The sequence below is a fragment of the Salmo trutta genome, chromosome 23, assembly GCF_901001165.1.
Source record: "Salmo trutta chromosome 23, fSalTru1.1, whole genome shotgun sequence".
Lineage (NCBI taxonomy): Eukaryota > Metazoa > Chordata > Actinopteri > Salmoniformes > Salmonidae > Salmo > Salmo trutta.
The window spans coordinates 39,855,627-39,876,854 of record NC_042979.1 but is presented as its reverse complement, the minus strand read 5'-3'; the positions used below and the strand labels follow the sequence as shown (position 1 = coordinate 39,876,854).

Here is a 21,228-nt window from a genome sequence, read left to right as displayed (position 1 = left end):
GTCTGTGTGGAAGCTAGGGAGTTTTCTCTGTCGGATAAAGATCAAATTAAGATCTTGTAGATTGTTCATAGAAATGAATGAACATGGGTGAACAACAGTTTAATTCAGAGATGATAGTATTCAGATGTGTGAACTGCACATTCCTTTAATAAGGGTCTTTTTCTATTGTGTGCTGACCATAGCCTGTCTGTCTTGTTCTGTTTGCAGGAGCCGTTTGAGGATGGCTTCGCCAACGGGGATGAGCTCACCCCGGCTGAGGAGGCCGCAGCCAAGGAGGCGTCCGAGCCCAAGGGAGCAGTCAAGTTCGGATGGATCAAAGGGGTGCTGGTGAGTAGTCAACCGACACTCTGGTCGGACATTTTTGACATCTTGAGAGCGTTGGCCTCCTGGTTACCTTATTGTTATGTGACACTATCTGTGTGTGTCTCTCATTTAGCAGACATTTTCATTCAAAGTGACTTACAGTAATGCTTGCATAAATGTTTTACGCCTGGGTGGTCCCTGGAATTGTACCCACTATCCTGGTGTTGCAAGAGCCATGCTATAGCAATTGAGCTACAGAGGACCAATGTGAAATTTCTGCCTCTACAATTGGTACTGCATAAGCACTTTTTTTTTTAGTCCTGACATTGTAGGGAATGCAGTGTCCTCAAGTTATTCTTGAACACAGTGTTCAATGGCATAGACCAGGGATCATCTAGATTCAGCCGCGGGACAATGTTTTTGTTGAGCGAATGGTTGCGGGGGGTGGGGGCGGAACATAAATGCTAATCATTTCTAGACTGCAAATTGACCGCAAGAAGCCCCCCTCATTCAAAGTACAGAAAATTCCTTCAGACTCCCACAATTAGGCTCTGTAGTATAAAGTTCCCAGGTGGTTACTTAAACTTGATTTGGAATTCAAATATCAATATGCACGTATTATCATTGGACTAAGAGTCCCGTGGCTGCCCTTTTTTTTCTTCTCTTTTTTTCCCCTTTTTTTTTGCATATTTTTATTAGTTCCAGTTAAAGAGGAACCTCAAGTGGTAGATTACATCAGCATGTCACCAAACAAATTGAGGTGTGTGTCGATCACACTCTACAGGATTCTAGCAAGAATTGCTTTTGCTGATTTAATCCTTCCAGGTCTGTCCAGGCCATAGCATGTTTCTGAGACTCTAGTGCACATGTGTCAAACCCATTCCAAAGAGGGTCGAGTGTTTGCAGTTTTTCGCTCCTCCCTTGTACTTGATTTGATGAATTAAAGTCACTAATTAGTAAGGAACTCTCCTCACCATGGTTGTCTAGCGTTTAATTGAAATGGAAAAAAGAAAACCCAGCAAACACTAGGCCCTCCATGGAATTAGTTTGACAGCCCTGCTCTTGTGTGAGCATCTGCCATGGTTGTAGCACAGTGTTTCCCAAACTTGGTCCTCGGAACCCCAAGGGTGGACATTTTGTTTTTTTGTTTGTTTTGCCCTTGCTCAGCTGATTCAAAGAATTAAACCTTGATGATTAGTTCATTATTTGAATTAGCTTTGTAGTGTTAGGGGGAAAAAACTAAACGTGCACTTCTGGGGTCCCCAGGACCGAGTTTGGGGAAAGATTGTTTTAGCTACTTGTCACACAGTGCATAGTTCTCAAAATGTACAGTACTTTTAACTGCATCCTCAATTTTCAACTCTACTGATAGTTTTGTCACAGACTGTTGAGTTAAATAGCAAATGTGCCTACTCTGGTCTTGGCACCTGCGCTCTAGCCAACAGCTTGCAGACAGTGCGGCTAGGCTGTTGGGGTGGCTAGTCTACATGATGAGTTTGTTATGGATATGATATTTTTATTTGTCAAGCATCGATCATCATGTCGCCGGAGTTAGACCCTCAAGCATCGATCATCATGTTAGACCCTCGATTATTTATTGGAAAGCAGCATCAAGCTCATCACCATGCACTTTCACCACCCTGTGACATTCGTCATAATATATTTAATCTGTAGGCTAATGAACTGCATGCTTTCCCGGGTAGTAGTGGGAGGACCACACACCATGTCACTGCATGACTCCAAGTGTACTCCGAAATAACAGTTATATCAATATTTACACATAAATGACTTTTCCACTGCCATTTCCCGCATAATTAATTTTACAGACACAAAAAGATCCCACAATGTCGAACAAACAAATTGTTCGACATTTATAAAAGTACACAAAACTTCCTGTTTCCATCACTGCTGTCATCATTTTTTTTTATTGGGTCTTTACTGTGGATGGAAACGTGGTCAATGATTTTTATGCACTTGAAATGGATAAAACTTTGGTAGATATTAATGAATGTTCTTAGAGGTTGACAGTGATTTGAATAGGCTAGTTATTATTATTTTATTTTTTACTTACATCAGCCTTGGCCAGGCTTAGTCGGGCAGCCAACATTTATTTTAGCATGTCATACACGGATATCAACATTTTAATATCATGTATTTCATTGTTGTCCAAAGTTTTCCAATTTATATCAGGACTTTAATCCCTGTTTGAACCGTTCTTCTGACCTTAAGTTGCAATCTTGGTGCTTGTAGCAATTTTGAATAGACAAGTCGATGCCAAGGCGAAACTGCTACTTTCACTAGGTTTGGAATTTTGCCCTTTAACATTCGGTTCAAATTTTGATTGAATCCTCATCAGGGCCCAGTTTTTCAAAAGTTACGCCTATCTATCTGGATTTTGCCTTTCGGATAGGATTAAATGAATAGAAATCATTGACTTCAATGGTACTCCCGTTCTTTTCATTGTATTTCTATGCATTTAATTCTCTAACTTTTGAAAAGCAGGGCCCAGGTCTTGGACATGTAATCAGTGGATTCCCACTGCCAATGTTCCAAGACCAGGTTATTGGAAAGCTCTCTGCTGAGTGAAGTGTTCACGTTACCTGACATGCGTCCTAACTGCCACCCCTTCCTCTGTGCAGGTGCGCTGCATGTTGAACATTTGGGGCGTGATGCTCTTCATCCGCATGTCATGGATCGTGGGCCAGGCGGGAATTGGTAAGACGACACCCTGGAGTTGAGCACACGACCTCACCCCCACCTTCCCGACCATCCCTCCCTCCCCTCACCTCTCGACCATTCACTGTCCAGATGCGAAATGTTGCCACACGGCGACATATGCAGTCAACTGTCACGCACTAGCTTGTTTTTCTAGCGACGCCGCTACTATTCACAGGCCTTCTCAGAATGTGTGAATGCCAGGAGAGGCAGAGTGAGCGAGAGAGGGGAGAGCCTCAACAAGCAGATAATTGGCTGCTCATTATTGCAGTTATTTGCCTGTTAGAAGTTTCTAGAAATGTTAATGCTGATTTTTAACAAATATTTTTATTTTTTTGAATCAATCATGACCTCCATTTTCTTTCACAGTTCTCTCCTGTGTGATCGTTCTCATGGCAACAGTTGTGACCACCATCACCGGCCTTTCGACCTCAGCGATTGCGACCAACGGCTTTGTACGAGGAGGTATGAACACCAAAGAACCCCCAAGGACTCCCAATTCTTCCAAGCCTAGTCTCTACTATAAGACTAGTTAGTTGCCATGTTCATCCCTCTATGAAACCATAAAACGCATGAGTAAATTAACATGGATCGCTAATGTATCATGAAAAGTAGTGTTGTCTATAGCACCTGTGTAACGGAAGACTCATTCTCTGATGGTGTAATAAATCTGACACTCCAGGTATAGTCATTGCAGTGCAGGCAAGTATAACTCAATCTGGCTTCAGGATGCAGTCAGTCAGGTTTTCATCCAGGTATAGTCCGGGGTGCCCTGGGGTGAGTTGAGCTGGGCTATTCATCTTACCTCAGCTAAATATCCACCTGAAACAGCTGTGAGGTTTAGCCAGCAGCATACCACCCTGCATCCCACTACTGGCTTGCTTCTGAAGCTAGGCAGGGTTGGTCCTGGTTGCTCCCTAGATGGGAGACCAGATGCTGCTGGAAGTGGTGTAGGAGGCACTCTTTCCTCTGGTCTAAAAAAATATCCCAATGCCCCAGGGCAGGGATTGGGACATTGCCCTGTGTAGGGTGCAGTCTTTCGGATGGGACGTTAAACATGTGTCCTGACTCTCTGTGGTCACTAAAGATCCCATGGTGCTTATCGTAAGAGTAGGGGTATTAACCTTGGTGTCCTGGCAAAATTCCCAATCTGTCCCTCATACCATCACGGTCACCTAATCATCCCCAGCTTACAATTGGCTCAATCATCTCCCCTCTCCCCTGTAACTATTCTCCAGGTTGTTGCTGTAAATGAGAATGTGTTCTCAGTCAACTTACCTGGTAAAATAAATAAAGAGCCGAACAACTACGAGTAGTGGCGTGCGAGTGTGCCACTGCACCATTAGCACATGCTTTAGTCAAGACAACAGATAGGTGATTGGGTTAGTATTGGTCAATTTTCATAGCTGGTAATAGTTGTGAATGGAAGTCCAGAAGTTAGTTGTTGTTTTCCTTCAATTTGTTACATCCCTTATCTCAGTAATTTTTTTTCCTTCTGTGAGGAAGCTGATTTTCTCTTTAATTATCAGCTCAAATTTCTCCCCCTCGGAAGTCAAGGACAATTTCACTGTACATTTTTCTTAACATCCAAAACCATTGGGTTTTAATTAACTCCCTCCTTCCCCGGGCCCTAGATATGCCATCGCCTCCACTCTCTAATCTCTTTACCTTGAGGAAGGTCAGGATATTGCAAACAACAGGAGCCTGACTGAGAGTGCCTTTGCCAGATTTAATAATGACTTGCCTGATCACTTGCTGATTTCTCTTTCGCTAGAATTCTGATGCAAATCACTTCTCTCGTCCAATCATATCATAGTCCTTCAGTCAAGTTATGCAAATCTACCGGAGTGTTTCAGAGCATGCGTCAAATGTAAATAAATACAGAAACAGTTGTTTTTCTTTTCCAAGCCCACTCCATGTGAATTCCTCCTCACTTTGAGAAACCATTAATAGAGGATTAAGAAAAGGTGGAGTGGCTTTAATTGGGAGTATGGAACGTTCTGCCCCGGTGTTGCCTAGTGTAATCGGAGATGGCATCAGGTCAGATCACCAAACATTCATCAGTGGGTTGATTGGGAGGTCATGGGAAGGGCACCCCACCTGGCCAATGTTCATCAGCGTAGACCTAATTAATGTCTGGTGGTAATGGTCACAAGTCTTTCTTTGATCATCTCCGGTGACGCAGTAGCTCTTCAGGTGTCGATGGCTGCAGGTGTGTTGTTGCCTTTAATCTTCAAAGCAAACATTTGATAGCTGTTGTTGGTTCTGTCTTGAACAGAGAGCCCTTAGACATAATAATGTTATGAACCCATAACAAAAAACAGAAACTCTTAATCAAAAAGCTCAAGGGCATGTTGTTAGAAACCAAGACTACAAGACTGTCATTGTTGCTATTACAGTCCAGCCAGTTTGTTTACCGTTTTTACCAGCTCCGTCTGACCTCTGCTCTTTTGAACACTACACTAGCCACCGGTGCATAGAAATGACTCTCGCCAACAGATTAATACTGCAGCTCAATTTATATTCATTCAAGAGAGGGCTCGCCAACAATCTGCTCAGTGCTCAGGTTTGCAATCCTAATTCTACCCTCGTCTCTCATAATAATTGACTGATGAGAGTTGCTTAAGGTGGCGTTATGCTGATTTACAGTGCTGTTTTGTTCCCTTTTCTTGGCATGTTTGGATTAATTGGGCTGAGGTTTCCCACGCTACCCATAAACTTACTTAACATTGAACTTCTCTCTGGAATCAATTGAAATATGCAACCTGCAGAGCAGTGGCCGGCTCACATGACATTTGCTTAGTCTCCTGTGTTTGGATATGGAATTAGGTGTCCTCTACAGGTGTGATTTTTACCAGCTGGACCTGGCTATCGTTTACTTCCCTCATCCACGGAACTAAAGTTGTATTCTCTGAGGACCTCAACGAGATGTGCCCTGGTTCATTTGGAGTGGAATGAAAGGATGGGGGGGGGGGAACACTGGCCACACATTGCTCCCAGTTTTCGCAGCATGAGGGGAAATTCAATCGTGTGTTTCTAAATCAGTGGTTCTCCCTCAAGTCACTGAGAGCTGGCAGGGAGGTCTGAAATGGATATTAGGATGCTGTCTCTGTGAGGGCAAGGCAAAACCAAGGATTCCATTTTGTTTAAAATATCCTAGTGAGGAAAAGATGAAACTATATCGTAGTAAAGGATATTGGTGTTTTCAGCGGGGTATTCCTCCTGGAGACTGCGTATTCAATTTATTCTCATAAGGTTTCACGTCTACCACTGCCCGATTGTCTTTGGCGTCAGGCAGCAAGGGAGGCTCCACATAGTGGCTGTTTTTGTTTAGAACAGCACAGTAACCATCAGCTCCTCCTCTGAATTGATTTCTTTCAAAGTAGGCTAATCCATTACCCTTGGGTGGAATGCTAAAACCTTTTTTTCCCCTTGGTAATATCTGTAACGTGTTCAAACATGAACGTCCCCCCTGCTGCTACTGCACCTGCTTTAGCAGGGTGAAGTTGGTGCACTATGATGCAGTGAACTGAGTGTCAAGAGTAGATTGAAATCACATGCCTTTCGTAGGGTTTACTGTAATACTCCTAATCACAGCACTGTGTAGGTTTCTAATCCCATCCAAACTAATCTTTCCAAGTATTCCAGTTATTCCCACATCTCCCTCCAAATGGTCTCTCAATATCAAAATGCCCCTTTCAAAATGTGCTCTCTGGAAAATGGTTTTGTAGTTTGACTTTGATGCTTGAGTGTACTTGATTTAAGTGGAACGAAAAGAACCAGCAAAAAAATCAAGCATGATCCCACAAGAATTTCTCTACCTACTCATGCCCTCAGAGATGAGTCGTTTTGGTTCCTGCCTTTGTCTTGTCCCTCACTCGTGTATGTAGGAGCACCTGAAGTGCTCTCCAAAGCTGTCAGCAGAGACGTGGCATAAAGAGAGCTCAACGAGGGACACTGCTCAGCCTGTCGCACTACGAACTCATCGGGCAGCTAAATGTGTCAATTAATTTTGTCTCCTATCTTGGAGCTACTCTACCATCTCCACTCTCATTTCAGCTGATATGTGGGTTTAAGCGTGTCATTGAGAGGAGTGTGCTGCACTGCAGCGAAGGTTTAACTAATGTAGGAAAATGCAATAGGCTAGCCTACATATGACAGTTATTTGATTAAACGATTTGTGTTTAACCTTTTTTATGAGAGACATTAAATGAAACCCAGTTTTAAATGCTATGTCCATCTGTCTGTCTGTCAGGAGGGGCGTACTATTTGATCTCAAGAAGTTTGGGCCCAGAGTTTGGCGGCTCCATCGGTTTGATCTTCGCCTTTGCCAACGCTGTGGCCGTCGCCATGTACGTGGTGGGCTTTGCCGAAACCGTCGTGGAGCTCCTTGTGGTAAGTCACTGAATATTTCCCCATGTCGTCATCGACGGTTACGTTTCTTTCCCTCTTTCAATACTTTCTTTTAGGCATTTTTTAATTGCTTTTTCTGGGGACATCTTTGGTTCAGAAGGTTTTGCTGATTAATTTAGTCCATGTTGACCGAGTCTACCATTTGAAACAGTGTTTCAACATCTGCAATAAGCCTAATCTAATTGGGCTTTGGTTCTCATGATGTTGTTCAATGTTGTTTGCAAGGACGACTGAAAACCCACGCTATTTTTAAGATTTGGCTCATGCAAAATTCATAATAATGACTCGTCTCCTTCCGAGGTCTTTCAAGTAGTTTAACCAAGGATTGGTGCGGTACAATCATGGCCTATTTGGTCAGTCCTTAGTCACAGACAAGGGTAGTTGTTTTGCGCTTTGCTGATTGAAGCATGCCATTGGCGTCAGTTCTAAGCAGCATGAAATGTATTCGAGGTTAATGTTCTCTGTTCATCAGAATTAAATTTGTTTTAGTGGTGCTCTGTAATAAAATGAGGTCCGATGTTTTGGGCCTTTCTAAAAGTGGTTGCTTAATGTACAGTGCCAGTCATTTTGGACACACCTACTTATTCAAGAGTTTTTCTTTATTTTTACTATTTTCTACATTGTGGAATAATAGTGAAGACATCAAAACTATGAAGTAACACACATGGAATCATGTAGTAACCAAAAAAGTGTAAAATAAATCAAAATATATTTGAGATTCTTCAAAGTAGCCACCCTTTGCCTTGATGACAGCTTTGCACACTCTTGGCATTACTGTATGTTGCATTGTACATTCTATTTTGTGAGTTAAGTATTAAATTGTAAACCTGTTGAAAATAACTTTAGCAAAATATTTGCAATGCTTTTTCAAATGGCCATTATCGCAAAGTATCTGAGCAGCGGAAAGCCAGGGATGAATTTGAGGATTTCTCCTACCTCTTGGCCTGACAGTGAAGTTCATATTCTCCTGTAATTTCTCACAGAGCGTGGATTGCATCATGACTGATGAAATCAATGACATCCGAATCGTCGGAACCATCACAGTCATCCTTCTCCTGGGTATCTCCGTGGCAGGAATGGAATGGGAGGCCAAGGTAAGATAACATACTATGTTTGATTGAATAGAGCTCTCAAACTACGACTATCTAGAACTTAATCTTTTAGGGACAGACGTTCCGCTAGCGGAATGCCTCAAAAATATCCAATGGTAGAGCGTGGCGCAAAATACAAATACCTCAAAAATGCTATAACTTCAATTTCTCAAACATATGACTATTTTACACCATTTTAAAGACAAGACTCTCGTTAATCTAACCACATTGTCCGATTTCAAAAAGGCTTTACAGCGAAAGCAAAACATTAGATTATGTCAGGAGAGTACCCTGCCAAAAATAATCACACAGCCATTTTCAAAGCAAGCATATATGTCACAAAAACCAAAACCACAGCTAAATGCAGCACAAACCTTTTGATGATCTTCATCAGATGACTCTCCTAGGACATTGTTATACAATACATGCATATTTTGTTCAAGTTCACATTTATATCAAAAACCAGCTTTTTACATTAGCATGTGATGTTCAGAACTAGCATACCCACCGCAAACGTCCGGTGAATTTACTAAATTACTCATGATAGACGTTCACAAAAAACACAACTCCTTTATGCAATCGCGGTGTCAGATTTTAAAATAGCTTTTCGGCGAAAGCGCATTTTGCAATATTTTGAGAAGATAGCTCGGCCATCACAGGCTAGCTAATTTGACACCCACCAAGTTTGGTGCTCACTAAACTCAGAATTACTATTACAAAAATTGGATTACCTTTGCTGTTCTTCGTCAGAATGCACTCCCAGGACTTCTACTTCAACCATAAAGGTTGTTTTGGTTCCAAATAATCCATAGTTATATTCAAATATCTCCGTTCTGTTCGTGCGTTCAAGTCACTATCCGAAGGGTGATGCGCGAGCGCATTTCGTGACAAAAAAATTCTAAATATTCCATTACCGTACTTCGAAGCATGTCAAACGCTGTTTAAAATCAATTTTTATGCTATTTTTCTCGTAAAATAGCCATAATATTCCAACCAGGCGATGTATTCATTCAAAGGCTGAAAGAAAAAAATGGAGTAGTCTCATGGACGCGCATCTCCAGTGTCACTGTTCCCAGGCTGACCACTAACAAATTATCCTGCTGTTCTTCGCCCAGAGACAGCAGACACCCCATTACACTTTCTGGCGCCTTCTGAGAGCCAATGGAAGCCTTAGAAAATGTCACGTTACAGCACAGATGCTGTATTTTCGATAGAGATGCTACAGAAGGACAACAAATTGTCAGACAGGGCACTTCCTGTATGGAATCTTCTCAGGTTTTGGCCTGCCATATGAGTTCTGTTATACTCAGACACCATTCAAACAATTTTAGAAACTTTAGAGTTTTTTTTTTCCAAATCTACTAATTATATGCATATTCTAGTTTCTGGGCAGGAGTAGTAACCAGATTAAATCGGGTACGTTTTTTATCCGGCCGTGAAAATACTGCCCCTATCCCAAACAGGATAAGGTGATATTGAACTGCAACTTGTCTCTGATGTCGAGCCTCAAGTAGGCAGAATTCCTTCCAGACTGAGTGAATGCAGACTGATGTGCAGTTGGCTAGATTTAATGCATGTGACTAGTGCTAGTTGTAGTTGGGAGGTGTGGTGAAAGTCGAGCTAACCTGTCCATATGTTCATTCTGTCCACAGGCTCAGATTTTCCTGCTGGTCGTTCTGATCACAGCCATCTTTAACTACTTCATTGGCTCCTTCATCCCCCTCCAGTCCAAGGAGTCGCAGGGCTTCTTCGGCTACGACAGTACGACGCCTTTGGTTCTCCCTTTACATAACACAAACTGACATGACTGTCAAACAAAATTGAAGACTGTCAAAGACAATTAGATTGACACATTAGCGGCGGTTGGATTGTGGACCTATAATAATTCTGAATGAATGTATTTTTCTCTGAAGTCATGAGCTCTGTATGAGCACTGGCTAAAATTGTGCCAGAGATGTTTTTTCTGAAATCACAAAACCAAACCAATTGGATTATTTGAAATTGACTTTGCGGCCTGATTCCCAGCTCTGAGATCGAGTCTGACTGTCCTAACATACGCACTGCTTGCTTTGTCAGCATTCTCTCAGTTTTGCTTAACCCCCCCCCCCCCCCTCTTGCTCTAAGGTGGGATTATGATGGAGAACATGGGTCCGGACTTCCGGGGCACAGAATCGTTTTTCTCAGTCTTTGCCATATTCTTCCCTGCAGCCACTGGCATTCTGGCCGGTGCCAACATCTCAGGAGACCTTTCTGTAAGAACCCCAGGTCATTGTTTAAACAAAATCACAAACAAGCAAAAGACTAACCTCAATTCATATACAATCAATGGAACTCCTATATTGTCTTGATTTAAAAGCCGTGTGTGTGTGTGTGTGTGTGTGTGTGTGTGTGTGTGTGGTGGGACTTGATATGAAATCAATGTTGGAGACTAAGTATTTATTTATATTCACAGGACCCACAACTGGCCATCCCAAGAGGAACACTCTTGGCCATTCTTATCACTGGTATTGTCTACCTGGGTGTTGCAATTTCTACTGGTATGTGGTATTCGCCCCTAACAAGACCAAATAAATATTACAGAGACAAAGTTTGACATTTTGTATTTTTCATTAAAGGCTCATGCATCGTGAGAGACGCAACAGGAAACGACAATGACACTCACAGCGCCCAGATCATGGCCAACTGCACCGACGCCGCCTGCAAGTTCGGCTACGACTTCTCCTCCTGCAAGAGTGACAAAGGCCTGTATAACTGCAGATATGGACTCCAGAACGACTTCCAGGTATGTCTGATTGTATGCCGTGTCCCACCTAGAACGGCAGCCATTTTGTAGCAATATCAACAGTTGAGTAGTGTTAGGTTCTCATTCTCAGAGTAAAAAAAACTCTAAGGACACTATGGAAGCTTAACCAAGTTTAATTATTCCCAAAGGGTCAATACAGCTGCATTCAGACAAAACATGTTTCCACCACAACAAGTGTATATATATACTCCAATTTAGGCACTCCTCCTTCTCTCCAATCCTTACATCTTTCATGGTTCGACAGGAAGACGAAGTGATAGGGTAATAAACCATTCCTTCTCCCTTAAGGGGATCTGACCTGACCTCAACCCCCTTGATGCCTAATCCAAAGACCTCCACCCGTATCCCCTATAGCAATCTTGTGACTTCCTCCCGTCTACTCAGCACATTCCAAAGCCATCTGGCTCTTACAGATAACCATTAACTTCTGATGTAAAAACCAGTCTCTATCACCCCTCAGATACTATAGCTTTACTTCTGATGTATCATGTCTCTAGGATAGCAATTTTCCAAGTTTATCCCAGAATCCAACAGTAGTGAGGGGAACTTGAAAAAACGTACTTGGTCCTCTTCATCCCGGGTGGGACATAAGCTGTTGAAGAAACGTATGAACTCTGCCATTTAACCTTTCACATGCTTTTTCCTCAGGTCATGAGCATCGTGTCTGGTTTCGGACCCATCATCACCGCCGGGATCTTCTCCGCCACTCTGTCCTCTGCCCTGGCCTCTCTGGTCAGCGCCCCCAAAGTATTCCAGGTAAGTCCTTAGACTACCCTCCCCAGATACCACTTCTCTCCTCTATCCCTGCTAGTCAGTTTATGCTTATACTATCCATACTGTATGAAATACTAACATTGTTATGTTAGTTACTGTCCCATAGACGCAGATAAAAGGCAAGATTGTGATCTCGTATCCCAATGTTCCTTCGTCATCTAGTGTCCTATCCGCTGATTAGTATAGCAGTGTCCAATTCCAATGATTTTGTTCCTTCTCCAGGCTTTATGCAAAGACAACATCTACCCTGGCCTGGAGATGTTTGCCAAGGGCTACGGCAAGAACAACGAGCCCCTCCGCGGCTACATCCTCACGTTTTGCATCGCTCTAGCCTTCATCCTTATTGGTACGTAGTACGCTATCCAGGTTTCTGCATCGAATGACAACACTGTTATTCACAATACAAAATTCTGTAGTGTGTCAGGAATGTGTCTGTAGTGTGACATTCAGTAGTATAGTTCTGTCCTGTTTGGGACTGCCAATTACCTAAAGAGCACTATTGAATGTCTATGGACAGTTGCCAATGAACATATATAAAATGCTAATCTAAACAGCCATGTTTTTGTTTCATTTTAGCCCAGTTGAACGTTATCGCTCCCATCATCTCCAACTTCTTCCTGGCCTCCTATGCTCTCATCAACTTCTCTGTGTTCCACGCCTCTCTGGCCAACTCGCCAGGTAAGGCCTCTCTGGCCAACTCGCCAGGTAAGGCCTCTCTGGCCAACTCGCCAGGTAAGGCCTCTCTGGCCAACTCGCCAGGTAAGGCCTCTCTGGCCAACTCGCCAGGTAAGGCCTCTCTGGCCAACTCGCCAGGTAAGGCCTCATTTCCTGTGGAGAAGTTATATATATGCAGGAAGACCGGAAGTTTAATACGACAAAAAACTGCCACAAAGGTCCTGACTATAGCCACAAATACAAATATTGTACTTTGCTGAAGAAACCTCCTAGATTTGCTAGTTAAAGGGGCAATCTGCAGTTGTTAAATCCTTTTTTTGGGGGGGGCAGCTTTTTACCGAAACGGGTGGGAAGAACGCTTTAAATGTTTCAACTGCTGATTTCCTCTTTAAGAGTAAAGTCATGAGTCTTAACTTAAGTCATTGGTCACAAGTCCTTTTGGCTTAAATACTTGATTTAATAGGAAATGATAGGACTTCCACACTAATTACTTCCAGTACAAGGCATACAATAGTCATCCCTTTAAACCACTTCAATGCAGTTATGCAATGGTGGCTCACAAGTTGTCGTTCCATTTACTATAGAGGCTAGCCACATGGAGAAGACATCATACCCAGTGGAGTGTTTTTTTTATTTTTTTTAGGTTCACATTTAATGGCTCATCCAGGAATACCTTTTAAACTGATGTCAACTATATAATTACAAATAACATTTGTTTACACTTACACAGCACTCCATGGCCGGTCTTCCTAGAAGCTAGGCACAGCCATTCTATGACGGCCTGTATAGGAACTGACAAATCATCTTGAAGGCAGACTCTTTTGACATTGTGGAGGGAGGTGGGGTAGTCCTAACTCTGATTCTCAGTGAATAGGACTTGTTTAATATGCATGGCACCAGTGGTATGTGTTGCATAGAGTCTTATCTATCTTTGCCATTCCCAAATAACTCAGGCATGTCATTACTTAAGCTATCTGAACATTTTCATATCCGGCGACTTGTTTTATTAAATAATGGCTACTGCGATCTTTATCTTAGGAAAGTAGTTTGGAATAAATGGGAATGTCTCAATGACTCATAATACACACGCAATATTATGCAATTGATACTGTACTTGGCTAAAAACAATACTGTTGAAAAGCAACGTGCTGCTCTTTATTATTCAATGTAACACATTCTGTATTTTGGATTTCACCCTTGTCTGATTGATTTGTGTGGAGGTCAAACCTCCAGAGGATGGGGTTTAGTACTGAAGCTAGCTGATTTGTGTGGAGGTCAAACCTCCAGAGGATGGCGTTTAGTACTGAAGCTAGCTTGGGCATAATGGGACAGTGTCATTAATTATCACTCGCTTGGTCAAAGATGGACGCTGTCCACTCAGTTTCAACTGTCAGTCTAACGGTGTCAAGAAATGCCTAGTCGAAATCACTTATGCTTTAGTCATGATGGAAGAAACAGATTAACCATTTTCAATGTGATATTTTTAACCTGTTGTATCGTTCAGCAGTCGTTGTATAAAGTGTCGTTTGTTTTTCCCTTAATACCAAAAAACCCTAGGAGAACAGAAGGTAGAGTTGATATCTAATTCTGACATTGTCCGCACAGACCATTCAATTACACAGACTTAAAGGGTACATGACTCACCAAAGGCAAGGTAATAGACACTTGGCTTCTCACCTCTGGAAACTCTCAAACTGGCAATGTCTAATGCCTTCTTTTCTGGCTCTAGCCCGTTGTCGCTCTCCCATGACTGCATGTAAAAACAGTAATGTGGCAAAGAATGACGTCACAAACAATGTACCCTTTAGGTCCTGTGTTTTTGTTGTAGTTTTTGTCATTGTGTAACCGTGCACACAGTCAAACTGTGCCCCATTGTTCCAGTTTACTAAACTCCCACTGGTCTAGTGTCTTTAGTACCCAATAAACGGGTATCCAGTAGCCGTGGATGTAACATTCTCTTACAATATTCTAACTGGTTGCTAACTCTGATTTTTAACTCCATTTTTAATCCAAGTGCATATCCATGCTTTTATTCATTCAGTGACATTGCCATATTAAGCCGCCTCCCATTTGTTTTTTTTAATGATTCAGTAATTTCACTAAAACCATGTATGTGAAGACGTAATGCAAGTCGTAAATGAACAAGAGCTTTCAGCTATGGTAAGCGGCTCGCCATAGTCACTGGCTCTTCATAGACATGAGGGGCAGATTTGATCTAACCTTTTGGATTCTACCTCTGTTCAAGTTCACATTTTCTTCCTTAAATTTGGTTATATAACCCATTCCAGCCCCTCTGTCTTTTACAAGAAGGACAAATGTCATATGCTGTCACCCCTTGGTATGGCTGACCCCCCCCCCCCCCAAGTGCATTTTATGAGGGTCCTTCTAAGGGAGTCCACCTAACGTTTCGCTGAACCCTAGGATGGCGCCCCAGCTTCAAGTACTACAACATGTGGGTGTCCCTGGCCGGAGCCGTGCTGTGCTGCGTGGTCATGTTCGTCATCAACTGGTGGGCAGCCTTGATGACCAACGTCATTGTCATGGGCCTCTACATCTACGTGAGCTACAAGAAGCCTGGTGAGTGACTTGTCAACAGGCCAAGTCGGCCATCTTGGATTGCCTCAACGGCGACTAGTGTTATTTTGCCAAGATAGGTGCTCATTGTGAAACTTGATGTGGATTATCGTTGATGTGGATTATCGGTTATTTTACTTTATGAATTAGCCTACAAAAAATATTTCCCGAAAGGGGTCCTATTGAAGGTCAATCGATGTAAATTACGCTTTTACCACTTAACGTAAATAATTGCCTAGTTCTTTTGATTCCGCTGAAATGTCAACCTCTATGATGAAGCCACATTAGCACAGTGCACTGGAAGTCAGTCCCTTGATGCCCAAAGATGCTTTGAACACAATGTGAATCAGGTCCCAATATTGCTATTTCAAGTTATTTTATTGCTGATGCACATATGTATTTTGGTGACGTGGTAAGTATTTGCATCACAATGAGGTGTTTGTTATGCACCCTCTGCTGCAGTGCAGCCCAGGCCAACACGGTTTAAATGTATTTATAGCAAAACGCAGGGTTGTGGAAACTGGCTGAATCCAACCGAAATGAGCTGGCTATTCACAATATGAGAGTGGCTTGTGGCTATATTTGCAGGTTAGAAAATGTTTTTGTGGGAAACTTAGATTTTCTGTTAATTAGCATATGGATTTCGGAACAACTTTTTGTTCCTTCTATGACATTATCTAGTACATGAAGAGACTTTCCCTCCGGTGTTTCTATGGTGATTTGCCAGAGGGCTGGCTCGTTCTGTTAAGCTTACCGCCCACGCAAGGCACTGTGACATTAAATGGGGGCCTTTTTGAAATGTCTAGAGCTGGGAGGGTGCAGCAGGTGGGGGACCAGCTACATGCTGTTACATGCCCTCGCCTGTGTTGGTGCTCAGCCTCTCTGGTCTGGCTGTGGAGGTCCCCACAGGGCTCAGATGGCTATCTGGGTCCCCAGATGATAGGAAGGCCCCATATGGGACCTCTGGGTAAACACACCTGACCTGCGCTAGAAACCCCAGCAGAGCACCAGACACCAATATAGACATCTACAGAGAGGCTTTGTATGAACCCACAAATACACACATGGCTTCACACACTGTTTGACACGCATCTCTAATACACAAATGCTCTCCATCACAGATTTACACACTGTGAGTCACAGCTTCACACAGCTCTATACACACACACACACACGTACACAGCATCCCTACTGAGTCCCACACTGCATGGAAGTTGCCCCAGTGGCCTGACCGTCTTAATGGCCACCCATACAGGGTCCTGACTCCAGAATGTGACTGTTTGTCCTGTCTTCCAGATGTGAACTGGGGCTCTTCCACTCAGGCTCTGACATACCACCAGGCCCTGACCCACAGTCTGCATCTCAGCAGTGTTGAGGACCACATCAAGAACTTCCGGTACTGTACAGAACCCATATACACACGCTTTCACTTCTTAGACCAAAGGAAAGGTATGTCTCGTCTTCAAAATGCGCTCGCCGTATTTATTTAACCTTTATTTAACTAGGCAAGTCAGTTAAGAACAAATTCTTATTTACAATGATGGCCTAACCCGGCCAAACATGGACAACGCTGGGCCAATTGTGCGCCGCCATTTGGGACTCCCAATCACGCCCTGATGTGATACAGCCTGGATTCGAACCAGGGACTGCAGTGACACCTGTTGTACTGAGATGCAGTGCCTTAGACCGCTGCTTCACTCGTGAGCCCGAAAGGCTAGATTCTTTAGTCACTAAACCACCTAATTTTCACCACCAGCGCCCGTCCCGGTGTTTAAGTTTCATTATGTTACTTGTTAAATATTTACTGGGTAAAATGTATCGTATTCAGGAAATCTCTATCATTCACATTGTCATAAAGGCTGTTGCCCTGTTAGTTCTAAAAGTATCTGATTGGCAAATTTGATTAATGACGAATCCTTCACTTAATTACCGTTCGATGCTGCTTAGCGAGTCGTCCCTAACGCATGCTCACTGTGACTTATAGATCAGCTCAGGCTGCAGACGGGGTAGCAGGGGAGGAAACTGCTGTTTGTCGAGTCAGGCTGCAGCCAGAGCCCTCTCTTGGTCTCGGCACGACACACCCCCCTGGAGAGGGTTGTGTAACTGCACACCTGGGACAACAATGGCATATGATTGGCATCCTTCACACTCCCTCGCCTCAGGACAAAGGAGCTAAACTAAACCATCTATTTTCAGTACAAAGGAGCTAGACTAAACCATCTATTCTCTGAAACCTAGCATCGGTCATTATCTAGCCACGGTAGAGAGCATGGGGATTAGGGTATCGGTATAGAACTGCGTTTCTCAACTATGGTCTACTGTGCAGTGGCCTCTGTTAGAATGATTCCACGTTTATTGAGCCTTTTTATCTAGCTAACTAGATATGTGATGCTTTAGTACTGTCATTCTAGTGATGCTTGATTAAACTTACCTGGAGTTTAATCAAGCATACCCAGTGGATCTCGTTCAGAAACTGATATAGGAAAAGTGCTTCAGTAGAGCTAAACCAGATGAATCGTTCGTTGTCCGAGCCACAACACAATCTTGCGCTTTATTGTTCAATCGCTCTCACGTGGACTGTACGAGGCGCTACAGATGCTATTCGGACTGCGCTGTTTGCCCTGGAAGCGTTCCAATGGCAATTAGCCGGCTGGCGAGGGATTGGGGAGTGTCTGACATTGTCGTCAGAATTCAAACATGTTACTCCTGGCCTTTTCTCCCCCCCTTCCTGGCTCCCCTAATCCCATGTGCTTAACATATTTGCTTTGATGTGCGCTACTCTGGAGCTCTCGGTCTGTTTTCATTCCTCATCGAGGATATGACGACGTCTTCTCTCAAGGTCATGAGAAGACACGGTGTGAGATGAAGCATTAAGTACTGTGTGCATGTGACCTAGCAAAAAAAAAAAGTCAAAAGGGTTAAGCCAGCGGTGGCTGTTGGTCAACCCACCTAGAGAGCTACTGGGAGCACGCTTTTGTCTCAGCGCTGCTCTAGCACGCCTGATCCGCTGCTCCTCAGAACTTGTAGAATCAGTGTTGGAGCAAAGGCTTGGAACCAAAAGCCAGTTGCTCTCCGGAAGACCACTCTTAGGTCTTTGTGTTAATTTGTGCGCCACTTACTGTTAGCATTTAGCTAACATCCATGCTAACTCCGTTTTGATCTTGTTTTATAACAGACCTCAGTGCTTGGTGATGACGGGCTACCCCAACTCGCGTCCGGCTCTGCTCCACCTGGTCCATGCTTTCACCAAGAATGTGGGCCTGATGATCTGCGGCCATGTTCGCACGGTGAGTAACCAGAGACGTCGCCCAACCGGAGGCCATTTTGGCTCCATCCCATAACTGTACCATGGCACAGTGTGGGCTCCATTTCATAGTTTTTCACTTGTCTCATGGGGTCCATTGAGCCATAGATGAACAATCTCAATGCAATGTCATAATTACTTCTTGTTGACTGCAGGTAACTAAGTGCTGTATTAACTCCCATGAAGACCATTAGAACCGATTTACAGGAAACCGAACACAGTGGCTCCTGTGTTGTTCTGGACTCCTGTGTTGCTCTTATTTGTCCCCTGTTTACTTTTAAAATCCACATTTCCTGTTGAGTGAGTCATTGCTCCCATTTAGTTTTTTTGTATTTACGACTTTTAGCTACTTTTTAAATCTAAATCCCTCACCTGGGGGCAATAAAATGACCGGTCCAGTAAGACGGTGTGACGACTGGGCTGATGTAATCGTCCCTGCGCTGTGCCCACAATGTGAAAAGGCACTTTACTGACGCTCTACTGTCAATAGCAGCGAAAAGTCTCTGGCCTTAATCAATTTGCCTCCACCAGAGTGTCAGTGGAGCGTGCCAAATTTGACTGGAGCGAGATTCCCAGAGGCTGGAGCGTCGGGCTTATTGGCCACTCCAACTTCTCTCCAGTAGCGCCCACTTCACGAGCTCAGAGCATGCCTGGCCCAGCATGCATTTGTAGTTTACTTGTGCTGCTATAGCTACTTTAGCTACTGTCATGGAGTTTGCTAAATACTTTCATAAAGAAACTGATAAAACACACAGGTGCAAAAATCAAGGTGTCTTACAAAGATGAGGAGGACCAAGAGCAAGAGAGGGAGTGTGGTGATGTAGTGTCCACAACTAAAGAATCATTGTAGAATCTGAAAAGACCTGTATCCTGAAAGCATGATGGTGCACATGCTAACAGAGAGGAACGAGGTGGGTAGCTAGCTAAATGTGTCATTGTAGCAAAGTACTTATAAACAAAAAATCTGCTCTCTTAAGTTGTGTTCATTTTTGTTATACAGTAGGCCATAATTGATGTTGGTTCAATAGGGCCGGCATATTCCCAGTTTCAAGGAGCTTTACGTTTTGAACTTTTTAGGCCTACCTATAGAGAGAAAAAATAAGTAAAACAACTCTGCATCTCTGCCCAGCCTGGCAAGAGTGGCCTAAAGGTTGTTCAGCATTCCCAGTAGCTCTGCAAGCAGGGAGAGGATATTCTCTGCTGCCGGCCTGCTCTCCAGGCACGAGCCTGAAGCCACAGACTCTGGCCAAACTGGTGTTTCTAAAAATATATTCAGACCAAGCCTAATAAGGCATTTTTAGATTCATTTGTATTTCATTCTAAGTAAGTCACAGCCTATATGTGCAATTTATAGACTAATGATTTAATACAACGAAATGTTGTTTAAATGCTGAGTGCTTTATGTCCCTCCCTACCAGCCTAGTGTCGCACTTGAAAATGCTTCACAATGTATTTCTTTGTAGGCTATAGCCTTGAAATAATATAGCCTAAATAATTCATTTTCATTCCTTATGCTCCCTGTCTGGCTCCTGACCTATTTACAGTGTTTATATGCTGTTTAATATGACATTCACCTTTTCATGTTTATTAAAATACTTTTCATTCAAATCATGTGGTTTGGTTTCAATACTTCGAAACCAAATGGTAGGTCCAGGTAGTCACAAAAATAGATGGGTGTTGATTAAATGGTGATTTTAATGAATGGAGTGAATTTGAGGGGCATTTATTAAATTTTTTTGAGCGAGGAGCGGTTTTTAGCTTAGCGGTTGTAAATAACGTGGCGTGCCACTCCATAAGCAGGATATCCCTCCAAGTCCACTGGGCGCACTGCGGAATATAGTGCCCTCTCTTTGTCTTGCTTGCTTACTCTCTCACACACACACACTCACTCTCTCTATTGCAAAAAAAGTGCAAGTACAACGACACCAGCCAACAGTGAAAACATTCACTCATAATGGCGGTACCTTTTCTGGCTTAGGGCTGCTTCTTACGCTGATGCCCCTCTTTAGATATAAGCAAGACTCCATGGATAGGCGTTTTTAAGAGTGATTATTTGAATTAGTGCTTTTTTCAGGACAACTTGAGAACCTTTTCTAACGATAATTGGTAGCCTAAATATATCCACCTGTGATTTGACTGCAAGGTGGAACTGGTTCTAGAGTTACTAAATACTACACTTAGCCTTTAGCGTGACTCTATTTTCTTTGTGTTGTGTTCGCAGGGCTCCAGAAGGCCCAACTTCAAAGAGCTGTCCAATGACCAGACACGTTACCAGCGCTGGCTGATGAAGAACGAGACCAAGGCATTCTACACACCCGTGTTCGCTGAGGACATTCGGGAGGGCACCCAGTATCTGCTACAGGTGAGAACAGACAAACGTTAGTTCTTGGTAGTGGACCAAGCCATAGAAGTTAAGTGGGCTGTAATTTCAAGTACATAAATTGTGAAGTTATTTTAGTTCTATTTGAATTAAAGGTATTTTTATCATCAATTTGACACGAGATCCAACCGAAACAGAGGTGTGGGTGGTTAACGGCCTTGCTCAAGGGCAGAATGACAGATAATTCACCTTGTCG

At 43.2% G+C, this 21,228-nt stretch overlaps 1 protein-coding gene across 2 annotated transcripts in view; it reads left to right on the top strand.

Moving 5' to 3' along the window:
* slc12a2 (solute carrier family 12 member 2) overlaps positions 1–21,228 on the top strand; it is a 76,756-nt gene that overhangs the window by 36,439 nt on the left and 19,089 nt on the right. For both annotated transcript variants that reach the window (XM_029710292.1, XM_029710291.1), the window contains exons 2-17: positions 208–327; positions 2,943–3,018; positions 3,388–3,483; positions 7,274–7,413; positions 8,415–8,525; positions 10,175–10,283; positions 10,647–10,774; positions 10,975–11,059; positions 11,138–11,304; positions 11,974–12,081; positions 12,322–12,445; positions 12,676–12,777; positions 15,196–15,351; positions 16,645–16,744; positions 18,524–18,635; positions 20,874–21,014. In XM_029710292.1, coding sequence (XP_029566152.1) covers positions 208–327; positions 2,943–3,018; positions 3,388–3,483; positions 7,274–7,413; positions 8,415–8,525; positions 10,175–10,283; positions 10,647–10,774; positions 10,975–11,059; positions 11,138–11,304; positions 11,974–12,081; positions 12,322–12,445; positions 12,676–12,777; positions 15,196–15,351; positions 16,645–16,744; positions 18,524–18,635; positions 20,874–21,014 — 1,875 coding nt within the window. The remainder of the gene's footprint in view (positions 1–207; positions 328–2,942; positions 3,019–3,387; positions 3,484–7,273; positions 7,414–8,414; positions 8,526–10,174; positions 10,284–10,646; positions 10,775–10,974; positions 11,060–11,137; positions 11,305–11,973; positions 12,082–12,321; positions 12,446–12,675; positions 12,778–15,195; positions 15,352–16,644; positions 16,745–18,523; positions 18,636–20,873; positions 21,015–21,228) is intronic.